The sequence below is a fragment of the Colletotrichum costaricense genome, assembly GCF_030867565.1.
Source record: "Colletotrichum costaricense strain IMI 309622 chromosome Unknown Scaffold_3.1, whole genome shotgun sequence".
Lineage (NCBI taxonomy): Eukaryota > Fungi > Ascomycota > Sordariomycetes > Glomerellales > Glomerellaceae > Colletotrichum > Colletotrichum costaricense.
The window spans coordinates 483,587-499,979 of record NW_026848232.1 but is presented as its reverse complement, the minus strand read 5'-3'; the positions used below and the strand labels follow the sequence as shown (position 1 = coordinate 499,979).

Here is a 16,393-nt window from a genome sequence, read left to right as displayed (position 1 = left end):
ATGTATGGAGCGAAGCGATAACCAGGTAGCTGTTCATATGTTATGACGAATGAGAATATGACAATGTTCGCAAACACCCACATATTTCCTTTGTATGATGCATTGATCTGGAGTCGTCAGCAGAGAGACGATAAGCGAGCGACATACGACCAATAGTAAGCACCCAATGCCTCAAGGTTGCTGACATTTTGGCAGCTTGCATACTATCGATTGATAGAGTGACGGCTAGAAGCAGGACAAAATGCTATCCTGGTCCGTCCGTAGGCAAGTGGTCCATACTATTGGCCAGGAGAACAACCTGGTCAGGTTCAAGAAACAGCTTTCGAAGAGGACAACGACCACGGCTACAGGCACCAGCCAATGCTGCGCTGCGCTTAATCGCTCGTGGGTCCGAATGCGCAGACATTGGTTGTAAGGTAGCCCACGAGAACGGACAAGACAAGAATTGACGTCACGGCGGCGGTCAGGTCCGGAGCTTGAAGCTTCCTCCGAGTGGAGCTTGGGGGATCCCGGTTGTCCGGGCGTGGACAGCGAGGTTGAAGAGTCGGGATTGAGGGCGTGTCATGGATGCAACGAGATGCTGAAACGGCCGAGGCGGTGTGTTGTGCCAGTTGTCATCTGCTGAAGCTGCGTGGTGAAGGTCGAGGGTAGTGTAAGGTTGATGAAGATGCAAGTGTGCAACAGCAAAGGCCTGGAGCAAAGATCCAATGGCAGGTGCTTGTCATTGACGAAACGGGGATCCGCGATTACTTCCTTCCCCCACATTCGAAGTTAAGGTCGCCGGGCTTGGCGCTGGATGGCACCGACGGGACTCGGAAGGAAACGACCTGGGTGGATTGGGACCTACCTCAGGTACCTACCTTACGTGCTTACCTAGGTAGGTACGGAGTGGAACACAGGAAGGAACAAACCATCCGTCTCCCGAAGTTCCCCCCGCCGAGTGCCGGTCTCGGGGAAGTGCGACCTTGGACCGCTAGCTGCAGCTTGAGTGGTGTGCTAAGGCAGGGCAAGAGCGGGAGGGCATGCACGCTGGAGACTGGAGTGTTCCCCTGCAGGGATTCTCACAGCCGCGGTCGGCTTGGTTTTGTTTGGTTTGGCGACTTGGGTTACACTGGAGTCTGGAGCTGAGTGCTGACCCGGCAAAAAGGGCCCCCTGCTTCAAGCACTCAGCCCAGGACCCTTAAAATACGCCTCTGTTATCATCCCTCAATCAAAAACATTTGAAGCAGGGGTTGTCATTAGGAAATTGCAACATTTCATGTCACCCCACAGCTGTCCAGGCTGATGATTCTGTTACCTTATGTTAGATTGACAGCGTGGCTGATCATGTTTGACGTTTCTGGGACCTTAATCACAGCAGGCTCTTTAGCAGTTCATGCATCAAGGTACCTTGCCTTAGGTTCATACTGATATGTAGTACAATAATTAGACATGGAAGCGCGACCTTCATCTTTTGACACAAGTACAAACCTACCTACAAGTCAAGTAAAGAGCAGTGAACCGTGTATCAGAGTACAACTGTAAACTCGTTTCTTCTCTAGAAGGTTACTATTCGGGATCAATGTCAGAGAGAGAGAGAGATATGAATCTGTGGGAAACTTGAAAGGGCACTCAGTCAGCCACCCGGCGCTTCACCAGGGATCAGCAGTTTAATCACTTTTGGTGTACTAATATGTTTGCCCTGACATACGCAGCCTGCTGATTCGCTCTCGGCTCCATGTGCTCCCAGCGTCGACTGTCGAATACGAGACCTGACAAGATTGAGATGAGAAAACATGGAACCTGGCATAATTATTAGGGAATGTCTTGGTTCGGGACACTGCTGCCGTTACATTGTTCAGTTTTAATTCCCTCCCTCGACCGAGCTCGAGTCGAAGTCGCGTCCCAGCACACAATCTCTCACTCTCTCTTACGTAGTACTGTGGCCTGTGGCCAGGATGGATTTCTGGAGGAACGCACAGCGCGGCGCTCAGTTCAAAGACCATCACCTCCGAATGCCCATTACATGTCCGTACCGTCGTCTGATACCTCTTCTCATGTATGTGTGTATGTGCGTGTGCTCGGCGCAAATTGTCGGCTGGGACACTAAAGACGGTCAATTGCACTACCTCCAGCCGGACCTAAGCACACCAAGCTCCAAGTACCGTAGCTGACCTATTGACACCATAACCATAACAAAAACAACGAAGCCGTTGTCACTTTCACCTAGTCCACACTTAATCTGTGGTATCGAGGTTCCCAGCTGCTGGGCCCTCCGCCTTGTCGGCGTTGCTCTAGCTCTATGGCCTCTTGTTATGTTCGCACTGCAGCATTCTACAGCTAGAACCTATCACAACAGCATAATCCCAGCATGGGTGCGTCGGACACTTCCTCTTTGCGCGCCTTATTATTACTACCTGCATCGTGAAGCCTGTCCTCTCCTGCAGCAAGTGTCATGCCGTGTCCTGTCTCGTCCCTTTGACTTACATCCACACTTGTTGGACGAGACACGCCTTCAACTCAATTCAAAGTGCAGGCTCTCCCCTCTCTCCCTCCCACTTCCAGCCGCACCTTACTTTCCCACCCCCCCTCGTTTTTCATCGTCTCACTTTTACTTCAACTACCTTCCCTGGGCGCGTGGCAGAAACCATTTCGAAAGAGAGAAAGAGAGAAAGGACAGACCGTGAGGAAAACCTAACCTTGCCTTCTTGTACATCCTCATTTCTCCATGCCGATTTGCTGCTTGCAGACCAAGCTGGCCAGGTGCCCTTGCTGTTGTCGCAGAGTTTAGACGGCATCGCTCGCAAACATGGCTCCTTGGTCGTCGCAACGTCATGCTCCACCTCCTCGCCCTCCTACTCTCCGTCAAACTTCCGCCGACCTTGTCTCCCGAATACACAGCCCCTCGCACACTGCACCACCTGGCCAGCTGGGACGACTGCCCGACAGCTATGTGATTTTGGATAAATCCCACCTCCATGCCGACTCGAGCTCTTCCGAATCCGATTTCCACCCAAGACGCCCGCGCCGTCCGACACATTCCCGCTCCATGAGCCACCCTTTTCCTTCGCTATTCTCCAGCAAGAAGAAGCGCCCCGACACCTCCCATGACACCGATTCCGAAGACGATGCGCCCGTCATGACGAAGCCGCCCGGCAACAATAACACTACGCACAAGAGGGGAGGCACCAGTGGTGGCAGCAGGGACTTTGCGACTGGCAATTGCATGACCTGCGGCTCTCTCGTGCGCTGGCCACGCGAGCTGAAGGTCTTCAAGTGCACAGTCTGTGTCACCATCAATGACATCCACCCGGACCAGCTACCGGCCAGATCCAATAGCGGCCCCAAATGGCTACAGCGCCCGTCCCAAGAGTCGACGTCGCCTCAGAAACAGACCACACGCCCGGCGGAACGATACGAGACCAGGCCCATCTCACTCGACCAGACCAAGAGACTGATCCGGCAATCCATCCATGCACATCTAGCGAGGGCGATTAGGAGGTCCTCGAGCTCAGAAGATGAGCATCGCGAGGTCGTCGCCGAGAGGCACGCAACCCCCAGTCCGTTTCGGGAACAGAGTGAACGGCCTTGCACTTCGAGAACGACAGGAGGCCCACAGCACAGGCGGGAGAGAAGCCAAGGTAATGCCTCTGGCTACCTCTTCCCCGAGCAGCCTACGCTCCGCCAAAATCCCAACGTGCATCCGCTGCGCCTGCCCCCGACAGCCCGGTCATTTTCGTCTTCTTACCCCGAGAGGCCCACCATGCGCCAGCTCACGGCAGACGCCAGTGCTCCGCGGCCGGCGGGCCCCAGGTTCCTTGATGCCGATGATCCAAAGAGGATATTCAGGCCGCTGGAAGACTACATTACCACCTGCTTCAGTTCATTTCACTGCGTCAACTCTTCGTTCCTTTCTCGTCGGCCTGTCGTAGCCACTCGCTCAGGGAGTGAGTCGGCATCACGGCGGCCGCCAATCCCCAGGCCCGAGCCCAAGTTCGCAGAGCAACATTCCGAATCTCCCGTATGTGATCTCGATCCTAAGCTTCTGTTGCTCGGTGACTTCGCCGAGAACGGGACGTGGTGGACTGGGAACCAAAGTCAGGGAGGGACACGCCACAAGCGATCGGCTTCACAGCGGATGGAGGATGCCCCTTCTTTCATCACGTCTCGCTCGCCGCAGGTGGAATGGAATCAAGTTACGGAGTGGTACAGATCGGTGATCAATGCTGCGGAATCCTGGATGTCCATTTATGAAGAGATGACCCGAGATTCAGAAGCAGACCCGCTATCAGCAACAGAGCTCCGGGCCATCGAGTCCCAATTACTCTTCGGCCAAGACCACACCCACAGGACCCTATTGAAAGCCATCGAAACACTACTCAAGCGTCCTGGGCGGCCGATGACTGATCCAGAAGACTTGAGATATCTTCTCATCATCTTGGAGAACCCGCTGCTCTACGGAGAGTCGAATGCCTTCCAAGGCCGAGGAAACAATGGCAGACGTCCGTCGCTGAAACGCGACGAGATTATTAGGGAAGACAGATCAACCTTGAAAACCGGTCCCGTATCTGGTCAACACTCCGTCATTATCAAGCGAATCCTGGGCTTGATTTCGAATGCGTCGACTTCATGCCAAAACCACTTAACTACTTGGTTCGCGCGGTATTCCGAGGCTAGATTCATCAAGATCAAGGACCTTGCCGCTGGGTTCCTAACTTACAGACTCATTCGCCAGAATGAGAAGAAACACGAGGTCAGAGTGGACATAACAGCCGGGCTAATTCCGAACATGAGTGCCGGTCATTCGGCAGCCTCGCTGCACGCAGCGCTAGGAACGCAGCGTAGTTCCTCAAAGCAACAGAAGGAGCAACAGAAAAAGATGGTATATAATGAAGACTGGCAAATCCGGGCCGCCGCCAGAGTTCTCTCTCTAGTATTTGCGGCAAATAATATGACGCACATTCGGCGACCGGATCAGATGGGAAATATGAGTAGCAGTACTCACAGAGGGGGTATACAGGCACATGGACAAATCATCCCTACGAGTGACTTTTACAACACCATGATTGACTACACCGACTTGGTAGCCGAGTTCGAAGCATGGGAATCGAAGAGGGGAAAGTTCTCATTCTGCCAGTATCCATTCTTGCTGAGCATGTGGGCCAAGTCCCAGATCCTGGAGCATGATGCACGGAGACAACAGATGACCAAGGCACGGGATGCCTTCTTCGATAGCATCATGACAAGGAGGAACGTTACGCAGTTCTTGGTGCTTGATGTTCGAAGGGAGTGCCTGGTTGACGACAGTTTGAAGGCTGTGAGCGAAGTCATTGGAAGCGGGAGCGAAGACATCAAGAAGGGGTTACGCATCGTTTTCAAAGGCGAGGAGGGGCTCGACGCAGGTGGCTTGAAGAAAGAATGGTTTCTTCTCCTCGTGCGTGAGGTGTTCAACCCCGAGCATGGTACGTATCGGTCTGCGTCAGGTCTGAGTCTGTTTCTAACACCACATTATAGGGATGTTTATCTACGACGAGGACTCTCAATTCTGCTACTTCAACCCTAACGCCTTCGAGACTTCTGACCAATTCTTCCTGGTTGGCGTTGTAATGGGTCTGGCCATATACAACTCCACCATTCTCGACGTGGCGCTGCCGCCTTTCGCCTTCCGAAAGCTTCTTGCTTCCGCCCCTAGCTCGTCGTCAGGTTCATCTGCCCATCCTCGTCCAACCATGAACTACACGCTAGAAGACCTAGCAGAGTATCGCCCGCGTTTAGCGAGTGGCCTCAAACAGCTTCTTGAGTTTGACGGTGACGTTGAGACGACTTTCCAGCTGGACTTTGTTGTGGACATTGAGAAGTACGGAACTGTGATGCAGGTCCCACTGTGTTCGGGAGGAGAGAGGAAGTCAGTCACGAATGCAAACAGAGCAGAGTACGTCACACTATACGTCAGGTACCTACTTGAAACAGCGGTCGCCCGACAGTTTGAGCCCTTCAAACGTGGGTTTTACACTGTGTGTGGCGGCAACGCGCTGTCGCTGTTTCGACCCGAGGAGATTGAATTGCTTGTTCGTGGCTCAGATACGGCACTCGACGTGGACGCCCTGAGGGGCGTGGCTGAGTACGACAACTGGGGTTCGAAGAACCCTGATGGGGTAGAGCCAGTCATAGGATGGTTCTGGGATGCCTTCAAGAATGCAACTCCTGATGAGCAGAGGAAGCTTCTCTCCTTCATTACCGGTACCGACAGAGTGCCGGCCATGGGTGCTGCTCTTCTCCCAATCAAGATTACATGTCTAGGCGATGACGAGAACAGGTATCCCATCGCTCGAACCTGCTTCAACATGCTGGCCCTGCGTCGTTATGGGTCGAGGGAGAGACTGGAGCATATGTTATGGACCGCCGTGCACGAGAGCGAAGGCTTTGGTTTGAAATAAGCGCATCATGTGTCAAATGAGCTACAGGGAGCATCGATATCGGAGTTAACAGAAAGACAAACCGCAGCCCTGCAAAGGGTAGCAGCATGCATCTAGATGGTATGGTTGGTAGATTCACAATGACCTACAGCTTGTTGGTCTTTCTTGGGCGGTGGGCGGCTTCAAGGTTTTGGATGAACATGGGCACGAGTCCATGGGTAGTCTTAATGGAAAGGATTTCATTCGGTTTCCAACCACAATTCATCATTCTGTGTCTCTTGAACTAGCGTTTGTAATCTTGACCAGGACTTGGTCCAGTAGCCCAACAAGCCAGTAGACTGGCCATCGTACGACTCAGAGCATTTCCCGTTCTGCAGAGATTCTTTTTGGTACATTTTGTACAGGATATTCGTACACTTTTTTCGGTTTCTTCTCCACGCCCGCCCTCGTACATAACCTTTTGGTCTTCTGCTCCACCCTCCGACCCCTTTTAGCATCATTAGTTCGCCTCAGCACGCGCCCTGGCAAGCATAGCCTTCTCCCTCCTCTCCTCCTCGAGGATCTTGGCCACCCGCTTCCGGTCCTTGTCGCCCTTGATCCTCAGCTCCTCGGCGGCCTTCATATCCGCCTCGTCCTCGGGACCGGGAAGCACGGCCTCGGCCTTGGTCTCTTGGAGGAAGTGTTCGTAGATTTCTTCCGAGTGCTTGTTCTTCATGTCGATTTTGACGACGCGCTCGAGGCCTTCGAGGGGTGCGGGCGCTTTGGAGTTGTCGATTGCCGAGGAGGGGGGTTGCGGGAGGGTGGAGGGTTCGAGGGGTTCGCCTGAGGTGGAGAAGTAGACGGACATGATTGCTGCGCCTTCGTTGTTGTTTTTGCGGTTTACGATCATGGGGACGGCGGGGTTGTAGTATTTTAGGCGGGGGAGCATGTCGCGCCAGAATTTTCTGTGGAAGATTGGAAAAGAGATGGTTAGTTTGGTGTTCCTTGAAGAGAGGTGGTGAAGCTCTGGTAGAGGAGGGAGACGAACTTGGGTCCGAAGTGGCCGCCATCTACGCGCCTGGCGAACTCCATATGTATCCTCGTGACATTTGGAGGGAGCTTTGCGGCACCGAGGCCGTAGCGGATGTTGAGGATCTGGCAGGTGTCAATTGAAGCTACTCCTGGGAGCTACATCGGGGGGTGTAGGTCTCGAGCGGGATGTAAGTACCTTCTGTTCACCAAAAGTTAGCTTTTCTCAATTCGTCATAAACATTTCAATGGCTTAAAGGAACCTACAGCTCTCAGAGCGTGCCATCTCGCTCCTACACGAGTCATCTTGGGCGGTAGTCTCTTGGGGGGTATCTCGAAACTGCACTTCACACCAAGCACTTTCTCGATGTCAGTCGCGCGGTCGGGAGTCTGAAAATTGCCCGCGACCCTTGGACTTTTCGGGACGGGGACAAATGATTGTCCGGCGATAAGGAGTGTTGGAACTCTTATCGGTGCAGCTCGGGCGTTGATCGTCCCCCAAAATTTCTAGAATTTCCTAGGTGCTTGTTCAGTAGTAAAGCTACAAGGACCCCCAAAAGTCCTGAAGCTGGAACCTAACTTACTACATTCTCTTGATGCCTTTGCAACGATGCATCGCGCATTATCGTCGAGATGGCTCAGGAGTGCCATGAGCATTGGAGACCGGGCCGTCTTGGGTGAAGTCCCGGTCTACCTCTGCCCATCGCTCACCATCGCGTCTGCGCGACCTTGCTTTGCGCCGGCTGGTGATGCGCATCGCAACATTCCCTACAGACAGCGACGCTGTATGCACGTCGAGGCGACTACGATATCCGAGCCGGCAGCGGCGGCCCCGTTGCCTCGTGCTGACGAACCGACCAAGATCCCACGGAGAACCCTTCCGCTGTCATGTAGTGGCTGCGGCGCATTGAGCCAAACGACGGAGGCCGGGCATGCTGGGTACTACGACCTGAGCAGAAAAGCCGTGAAAGAGTATCTCGCGCCCAAGGGTAGCATGGAAGATGCGGAAGTGGAGGCACGGGAGGAAGACAAGGTCATTGATGAGGTCCTGCAGAACATGAGCGAGGAGCAGCTTGCTGAACTTGGCCTGGACCCGAAGTCGCTGCGTTTTGGGGAGGAACTGGGTCCGGACGTGACAAGTGCGTATTCTACTGTTGTGCTGCGTCTACCGTAGTTACTGACAAATTGCAACAGCACCAGGTCTCAAACCAAAGAGAGTACCGCTCTGCGATCGATGCCACAAGTTGGTGCACCACCACGCCGGAGAGCCAATCTACCATCCGACGGTCGACGCCCTGCGTGAGACGATCGAGGAGTCCCCCTTCAAGAATAACCACATCTACCACGTAATTGACGCCGCCGACTTCCCAATGTCGTTCATTCCGAAGCTGCACCAGGTCCTCGACGCCAACTTGAAGCATAAGAACCGTAGGAACAGGGCTGGGAGGTACTTCAAGGACCGAAAGTTCGACATGAGCTTCATCATCACACGGTCAGACTTGCTGGCGCCGAAGAAGGAGCAGGTGGACTCGCTCATGCCGTACCTGAGAGAGGTCCTGCGCCGGTCGCTAGGCAAATTTGGACAGCTTATCAGACTGGGCAACGTCAAGTGTATCAGCGCCCAGCGAGGCTGGTGGACCAAGACGCTCAAAGAAGAGATTTATCAGCGCGGCGGTGCGGGCTGGATGGTCGGCAAGGTCAATGTTGGAAAGAGTCAGCTGTTTGACTCGGTATTTCCAAAGGGCACATCGGCATCTCTCCCTTCAAAGAACCCTGTGCAGATCTCCTTGTTTGCAAAGGAGGAGGATAGCGACGGCGCCCACTATGCCACGCGAGGAAGCTTTGAGAACGATTCAGATCGTTTCGAAGTGGATGCTTTACTGCCTCCTGCTCGTCCCGAAACAGATTATCCGGAGATGCCTACGGTCTCTTCTCTTCCAGGCACGACGGCTTCTCCTATCCGAATCCCCTTTGGTAACGGCAAGGGCGAGCTAATTGACCTACCTGGAGTGGCTCGATCGGATCTCGAGAGATACGTCAAACCCGAGCACCATAAAGACCTCATCATGCATCACCGAATCAAGCCCGAGCAGCAGTCCCTCAAGCCCGGCCAGTCTCTCCTGCTCGGGAGCCTGATTCGCATCACACCCACCACGCCGGACCTCGTCTTCCTCGCCTACAACTTCACCCCTATCCCCGAACACGCGACTTCCACCGAGAAGGCCATCGAGTTCCAGCAGCAGACGAGGGAATCCGACCGCGTGCCCAACATCGCCGCCCCCGGACTCGCGGAGAAGCTCAAGCTCGCGGGCTCCTTTGAGCTCAAGTACGACGTAACAAAGGAGCGCGCCGGCCCCCTCACTCGCAAGGACGTCGGCCGCAGAAAGGTCGAGGACCTCCCCTGGCGCGTGGTGGCCACCGACATCCTCATCGAGGGGTGCGGATGGGTCGAGATCGTGGCGCAGGTTCGGACCAAGGATCTGTTTGCCGGCTGCGCGCCGTCCTTTATCGAGGAGGAACCTGAACCTGAGCCTGAACCTGAGGATGAGCCTGAGCCTGAGAATGGTTTCGCCAAGATGGAAGCGGCATCGATCAACCAGGCCGGTCTCCTCCAGGTCGATAGGCTGAAGAAGACGGCCGAGAAGCTAAAGAAGAAGGAGGAGAAGGCCGCGAAACCCGCCCGGAGCCTTGATGAGCCCAATTGGCCCGTCGTTGAGGTCTGGACGCCTGAGGGCAGGTTCGTTGGCACTCGTCTGCCGATGAACGCTTGGCTTCTGAATAAGTCCCCCAAGAAGGTGATAAAGAGCCGCCCTCGCAAGAGCATGAAGGGTGCTAAGAAAGCGGCTAAGGCTGCTAAGAGAGCTCTTGCGGCGGCTGCTTGAATAGCCTTGTAACATCTCCCCACAAACACACATACTATGTACATCAGTTGTAGAATATTTGCATGCGATACCCATATGTAAACACCATGTAACAATAATGAAAACCGGCCATTCACTATATAAGTTTACCACACAACTCTACTATACAGGTCTACTACTTCCATTAGCATGTCCGTCCTTAGTTTTCTATTATCCCTAAGCATGCCCCCCGTCTCTATACCTGCCCTCTATCTCTGAGCGTCTCCCTCGTCTCTAGGTGTCTCTCTCGTCTCTAGTCTTTCTCTGACTTCTACTTATTTTCGAAACTATTCGTAGGCGAATATAAGGGAAATAGGGCGGAACGGGACAGAGGCGTCGCTGGTTTTTGACGTATGACTGATGGCATGGACCATTCCCAAAACCACTTTACGCGTGAACAATGCGCGGCGTGTCATCAACCCTGGATGCAATCTGAATGACGGAGTGAATGAACCCTTGATAATGACCGGCACTCAGGATCGTTTCCATCACCGAATCCGGAACCTTCTCGCGGCACCGGTGCGTTCCTGGAAATGGCTGGCCCGGCCGTGGCTCCGGGCCTTGGCTGTCGTTTGGCTGTGGATCTTCAGGGAATGACGTGGGGTTGGTAGCACTGAATCGCCCAGGTCGTGCCCAGGCTGTACCTGAATAATCGGGGGGTTCCATGTTTGGCCTGTGACCGTCGCCCGCATTCTTTCCCGCCCCTCCAGGAAAAAATAAAGATTGAGAAAGCATCCCACCCTGTTTGCCTTCCTCCAAACTTACAAAAAGCCAAATTCCTACGGATACACGAACCCCTGAATATCCTCGATCTTCCCGCCGGGTGACGAATCTGCACGCGACAGAAGCCTCAACACGCACAACAGCTACAGGTTTGCGACTGCATCAAGTTCACTATTCGAGAAGTCCCAGCAAGCTTTACAATATTGGGGGTTCATCGCTGTGAGAAGCGCCCCCGCGAAGAGAAGTGACTGCATCGGCATCACACGACCACACGACCACACAAACCTCCCCACCCTTCGACGTTCACAAAACTTCCCTGTACCGAATTTCTCACTACAATGGCGGGTTTACAAGACCGTTTGCCGCAGCGCTCGGCACCAGGCCCCTCTCAGACCCAGACAGAAACGCAGAGCAGGACGGGCACGCAGGCAATTCTACGGCTGAGAGGTGCCCACGCTCCATCTAGGCAGTCGGTGCGATGGGCGGAAGACGTGGTGGATAACGAGGGCCTGGGACGCAAGAGCTCAAAAGGTGAGCTGACCTTCCCTCTCTCCCACTCTTACCGTCACATGCATGACTTACTAACGCACCTTCGACAGTCTGCTGCATCTACCACCGCCCCAAAGGCGTAGACGAATCCAGCGACGAGTCCTCCTCGGACTCCTCTGACGACTCTTCCGACTCGGAGGCGGACACCAACGGCGGGCGTAGGAGGGTACCCTCAGGAGACCACAAGGGTAAGGGTAAAGGAAAGAAGAGCGGTAAGCGGGGAGACCATGACCACGACTGCGGCGACCACGATCACGACCACAGCGGCCACGGGCATGGGAGGAAGGCTGGTCGCGAGGGGAGCGAGAAGAGGCGGCCTAGCCCGAATGCGTATGAGAGGGTGCCGAAGCCACCTAAGCCCAAGGATGAGGGGAGCGGTGGTTCGCCGGCCAAGGCTTGAGTGAAAGGCGCTCACACTGGAGAACATAAGATGGTTGATTTATGGTTCGCGATGCATATCTTAGGCGTTGGAGGTGATTGGTGCATGGTTCACGGATGAGCATATCTACAGCCCCTAGTACGACGGGCGGCAGCACGAATACAAGATACTTCACAAGTAGAGATACCCATTCTCTGCTCACCCCATGTGGGGCTTTTGACATTCGATACGGCGACAACCAACAGCTGCAGAGACAGAGATGATCGATCTGTCAGTACTATTCGAGTGCTGCGTCTCGTTACTGGAGTCTCTCTTTTCGCGGACCCGGCGGAGCGGTGTGTCCCCGCACTCAGTGCGCCGGCGGCGGCCGTGGGGGGATCAGCTCTCCTACGCCCGGGCGCAACGCGCTGAGATCTTATCGCTGGCGATAAGTCCAGGACCCCGCGATCCCTTGACAGTGCTCAGACGTAACCCCGCCATTCTTCAACAGCTTCCTCCATATAAGCCACAGCTTCACAAACCTCCCTTCCTCGTACAACCGTGAAGTCGGTTTTGGAGAATTCTCATCTAAGCACGACTCATACCTTTCTCACACAATCATGTCTCACGAGCACTCACACGACGGCCCTCATGGCCACGCGCACTCCCACGAGGGCGGCTTCAACGCCCAGGAGCACGGCCACTCCCACGAGATTCTTGACGGTCCTGGAAGCTACCTCGGCCGTGAGATGCCCATTGTCGAGGGCAGAAACTGGAGCGATCGTGCTTTCACAATTGGTATTGGAGGGTGAGTTTAATTTACTATTCCGGCTCTGGATCGGTCCAAAAACCGCTCATCCTCTCCTATTCGGGTGGCTTCAAATGGCTTGCGAGAAGCGCTCTGGGCATGGATGCCCAGATCAAATTGGACATGAATGATTCCCAATGGCAACGGAATACGAACAATAAAGGCTAACACGAATACCCAAACCCCCAGACCAGTCGGCTCCGGCAAGACGGCTCTGATGCTCGCCCTCTGCCTCGCCCTGCGCGAAAAGTACTCCATCGCCGCCGTCACAAACGACATCTTCACCCGCGAGGACGCCGAATTCCTCACCCGCCACAAGGCCCTGCCCGCCCCGCGCATCCGCGCCATCGAGACGGGCGGTTGCCCGCACGCCGCCGTGCGCGAGGACATCTCGGCCAACCTCGCCGCCCTCGAGGACCTCCACCGCGAGTTCGACGCAGACCTCCTCCTCATCGAGTCCGGCGGCGACAACCTGGCCGCCAACTACTCGCGCGAACTGGCCGATTATATCATCTACGTCATTGACGTCTCGGGCGGCGACAAGATCCCGCGCAAGGGCGGCCCGGGCATCACGCAGAGCGATTTGCTGGTTGTGAACAAGACGGACCTGGCTGAGATTGTGGGCGCGGATCTGGGCGTCATGGAGAGGGATGCGCGCAAGATGCGCGAGGGCGGGCCGACTGTGTTTGCGCAGGTGAAGAAGAATGTTGCCGTTGATCACATTGTCAACCTCATGCTTAGCGCGTGGAAGGCGAGTGGTGCCGAGGAGAACCGTAGGGCTGCGGGTGGACCGCGGCCTACGGAGGGCCTTGACAGCCTCAAGGCTTGAGTACTAGGTGGACAATGGTAGGTCATAGGTGGGATGGCACGTTGGACGAATGTAAGAAGTGAGGGTTGATGCAAAAAAAAAGTTGAACGAATCTCTCTTTTCAAAAAAACTCCGGAGGATGGCATCAGACCTGTATCTATAGCCGACGTTACTGCTAATATCTATGCATTCTTTTCCCGGGGCGCACCCCTTTTTTGGCATTTCCATCTCATCATGTCTGACTTTTATGTTTTTTCCCATGGCCCATGTCTTCTTTTTTTTACTCCATCATCACATCACCCTCCTCAACCAGCTCCGGGACGCCCGCCTCGAGGAGTGGTCCCTCGAAGGGGACTGCGTTGCGCGGGAACACGCGCTTATACAGACTGACACCAACAGAGTCCTGCGGGTTGATGCGAGCGTCGAACGTCGCCTTGAAGTATCCGTGGGTACCGAGGGGCTCCTTCATGAAGCCGGTGCGGCCGCGCTTGGTCCACAGCGGCAGGGCCTTGAACCACTCAACGTCCTCGCGGTTGAAGAACATGTAGCGGATGGTGACGATCTTCTTGTGGATGTGGTACGGGTGACCCGTGAGGATGGCGCGCTTGGCGATGACGCGGTTCGTTGACGACGGCAGGGCGGTGCCGGTGCCGACGAGCGTCAGGTTGAGGGCAGAATCCCCCTCGGCGTCCCCGGATGTGGGCTCGGTGCGCTTGAAGAAGAGGACGGGGACGGCGCCCCAGGTGACGGGACCCATGAAGGTCGCGACGGCAGACTGGCCCGGGTGGAGGTATCTGGCAAACTTGTGCACGTTGTTGGGCGTGTTGCCCGGCTGCGAGAAGACGGGGTTGATGGTGAAGCGACGGGGGCCGCACTGCACGATGAGCTCCTCCTTGGCCTTGATGGACTTGTCGTGGTCGGCGCTCAGGTTGAACAGATAGTTGACGGCCGTCTTCTTCTGCTCGTGGCGCAGGAGGGAGAAGAGCGTCACCGGCCGGCCGGGCTGGTGCGACTTCTCAAAGGACGCCGGGACGCCCTTGAGGTAGACGTGGACGCGGGTGCCGGGGGCGACGCCGCCGACGAGGGCCTCGCGGGTGGACCGCGACCGGGACGCCTGATAGTCTGGGATCTGGAGGAGCTTGCGCCACTCCTCGGGCTCGTAGGCCCGATCTTCGCTCTCGAGCCACTCGCTCGTCCTGAGGCTCTTGAGACCCCTGTACCGTTGCAGGCGCTCGCGCGCGAGGACGCCCGGGTGCAGCTCGATCTCGTCGGGGAATTCCTTGTCATCCTCGACCTCGTCCGTCTTGCGCGCGCGGTAGGCGGCAAGACCGGCCGCGTCCTCCTCTTCATCCGGCTCGATGAACTTCTCGGACTGTGCGTATGTTGTAGGTGCGCCCTCGGTGGGCTCTCTGGGCGCGGCACCCTCGAGACCATCCTCGGGGCGGGCCTCATCCTCCTCAGAGTCGCCGTCCTGCATCTCAAAGTCCTCCATGTCGGAACCTGAGTCTGACATGTCGTCGCCGAGGTACCATGCCGCTTGGTAGTTGGACGTTCCCTTGGGGACTCTGGTCTTGGCTTCCGCGGCCTCGTAGTAGTCGTCGTTGAAGTAGTGGTGGTCGTCGAGAAGCACACCCTTTTGGATCTCTGGCGGCTCAGTCGTTTCCATCTCGTCGTCTTCCATCGGCGCATCAGGGGCCAGCTCTGCCAGATCATCCTGGTCTTCATCAGGGGTATCAAGAGTCTCCTCGGTCTCGGTCTCCTCCACGGCCATTTCGCCTCTCTTCAGCTTCTTGGGCAACGGCGCACTCGTAATCTTCTCAATCTGGAACGTGCCAAAGTCGCCCAGCTGAACCAAGCGGTTGGCCTTCAAGCCACGTCCCCTGACGACACCAGTGACGACTGTTGAGTCAAGTCCTGAGCTGGCGAACTTGATGTCCTCGGCCAACATCCAACTCCTGTCCTCGCGCCACCTGACACCCTTTGGTGTGGTGTTGCAGAGCGACCTCATGAGGTTGGCGCATTCTTGTCTGTTCTCCAGCTGGTAAAGCTTCTCCTGCTCAGGGTGGAAGTGGGTGATGTATGACCTCAGGGAACCGAGGGTGGACTGCTTATGCTTGGCTTGGTCGATCTTATCCACACCGTAGACAACGGTGAAGAGGGTTGACAGACCCTGGCTCTCCAGACTCCTCAGCATCAGCTCTCCAAGCTCATCGACCTCAACGTCGGCGGAGAGCATGACCACCACAAAGTCGGCGACCCGGGTGGCGTCCAAAACCGCATTCAGGTCCCGCTTAAGAGGGATGTACTGGACCTTCTGCTTGAATCTGTCGACGGAGACTCTGAACGGCGTCTCCCCCACTTCGGCCTCGATGTCCACGCTCTCGTTCAACTGCTTGATGGCGACCGCGGCGTCACCATCCTGGCATAGGGGAACGACCGCAACAATTCGCGGTGCTCCATCCCGCCCGACAAACAAGCTGGCTTCCTCCAATCTCTCCTTTCGCTTGGCGATCTGGCGCTGCTTGGCCTGGTTTCGTCGGTCGAATTTGGACAGAACTTGCTGGTGGGGTGTCTTTCGCTGCCCCTTTTCGTCACCCGGGAGTCTGCCTATTCAGACCAAATATTAGTTTGAAAATTCCACGAAAAAATTTGCCCTCGGGTTTTGGGTGAGGGAGAATCTGGAGGCGAACCTTTGGCGGCGTCCCTCAGCGCACCCTTGGAGGCATGCTTGGACTTGAAGGGCTTGTGGGTGACTTTGGTCGTCGGTCGGTGAGAGTGACTCATGGTCGCGGCGGGCGGTTTCCCGTCTCCCCCAGCCTTGAAACGAAAGGGTAGCGAAGCCAG

The 16,393-nt window shown here is 55.6% G+C and overlaps 7 protein-coding genes across 7 annotated transcripts; 4 read left to right on the top strand and 3 right to left on the bottom strand.

Annotated features, from left to right (window-relative positions):
* Positions 1 to 2,788: 2,788 nt before the first annotated feature.
* CCOS01_02967 (HECT-domain-containing protein) lies at positions 2,789 to 6,416 on the top strand (the record flags this gene model as incomplete). The annotated part of the gene is made up of 2 exons (XM_060451153.1): positions 2,789 to 5,441; positions 5,494 to 6,416. The coding sequence occupies 2 exons, from the start codon at positions 2,789 to 2,791 to the stop codon at positions 6,414 to 6,416; spliced, it is 3,576 nt and encodes a 1,191-aa protein (XP_060317418.1).
* Positions 6,417 to 6,894: 478 nt separating this feature from the next.
* On the bottom strand, positions 6,895 to 7,709 carry CCOS01_02966 (uncharacterized protein; the record flags this gene model as incomplete). Its single annotated transcript, XM_060451152.1, has 3 exons — positions 6,895 to 7,339; positions 7,423 to 7,529; positions 7,671 to 7,709. 3 exons carry the CDS (start codon positions 7,707 to 7,709, stop codon positions 6,895 to 6,897), a joined length of 591 nt encoding a protein of 196 aa, XP_060317417.1.
* Positions 7,710 to 8,013: 304 nt separating this feature from the next.
* Positions 8,014 to 10,285, top strand: CCOS01_02965 (uncharacterized protein; the record flags this gene model as incomplete). The annotated part of the gene is made up of 2 exons (XM_060451151.1): positions 8,014 to 8,542; positions 8,598 to 10,285. The coding sequence occupies 2 exons, from the start codon at positions 8,014 to 8,016 to the stop codon at positions 10,283 to 10,285; spliced, it is 2,217 nt and encodes a 738-aa protein (XP_060317416.1).
* A 405-nt stretch (positions 10,286 to 10,690) lies between these two features.
* On the bottom strand, positions 10,691 to 11,038 carry CCOS01_02964 (uncharacterized protein; the record flags this gene model as incomplete). Its single annotated transcript, XM_060451150.1, has 1 exon — positions 10,691 to 11,038. One exon carries the CDS (start codon positions 11,036 to 11,038, stop codon positions 10,691 to 10,693), a length of 348 nt encoding a protein of 115 aa, XP_060317415.1.
* Positions 11,039 to 11,364: 326 nt separating this feature from the next.
* Positions 11,365 to 11,975, top strand: CCOS01_02963 (protein phosphatase inhibitor; the record flags this gene model as incomplete). Its single annotated transcript, XM_060451149.1, has 2 exons — positions 11,365 to 11,557; positions 11,626 to 11,975. 2 exons carry the CDS (start codon positions 11,365 to 11,367, stop codon positions 11,973 to 11,975), a joined length of 543 nt encoding a protein of 180 aa, XP_060317414.1.
* A 578-nt stretch (positions 11,976 to 12,553) lies between these two features.
* Positions 12,554 to 13,570, top strand: CCOS01_02962 (uncharacterized protein; the record flags this gene model as incomplete). The annotated part of the gene is made up of 2 exons (XM_060451148.1): positions 12,554 to 12,741; positions 12,931 to 13,570. The coding sequence occupies 2 exons, from the start codon at positions 12,554 to 12,556 to the stop codon at positions 13,568 to 13,570; spliced, it is 828 nt and encodes a 275-aa protein (XP_060317413.1).
* A 259-nt stretch (positions 13,571 to 13,829) lies between these two features.
* Positions 13,830 to 16,333, bottom strand: CCOS01_02961 (AARP2CN domain-containing protein; the record flags this gene model as incomplete). The annotated part of the gene is made up of 2 exons (XM_060451147.1): positions 13,830 to 16,156; positions 16,240 to 16,333. 2 exons carry the CDS (start codon positions 16,331 to 16,333, stop codon positions 13,830 to 13,832), a joined length of 2,421 nt encoding a protein of 806 aa, XP_060317412.1.
* Between the last annotated feature and the right edge of the window lie 60 nt (positions 16,334 to 16,393).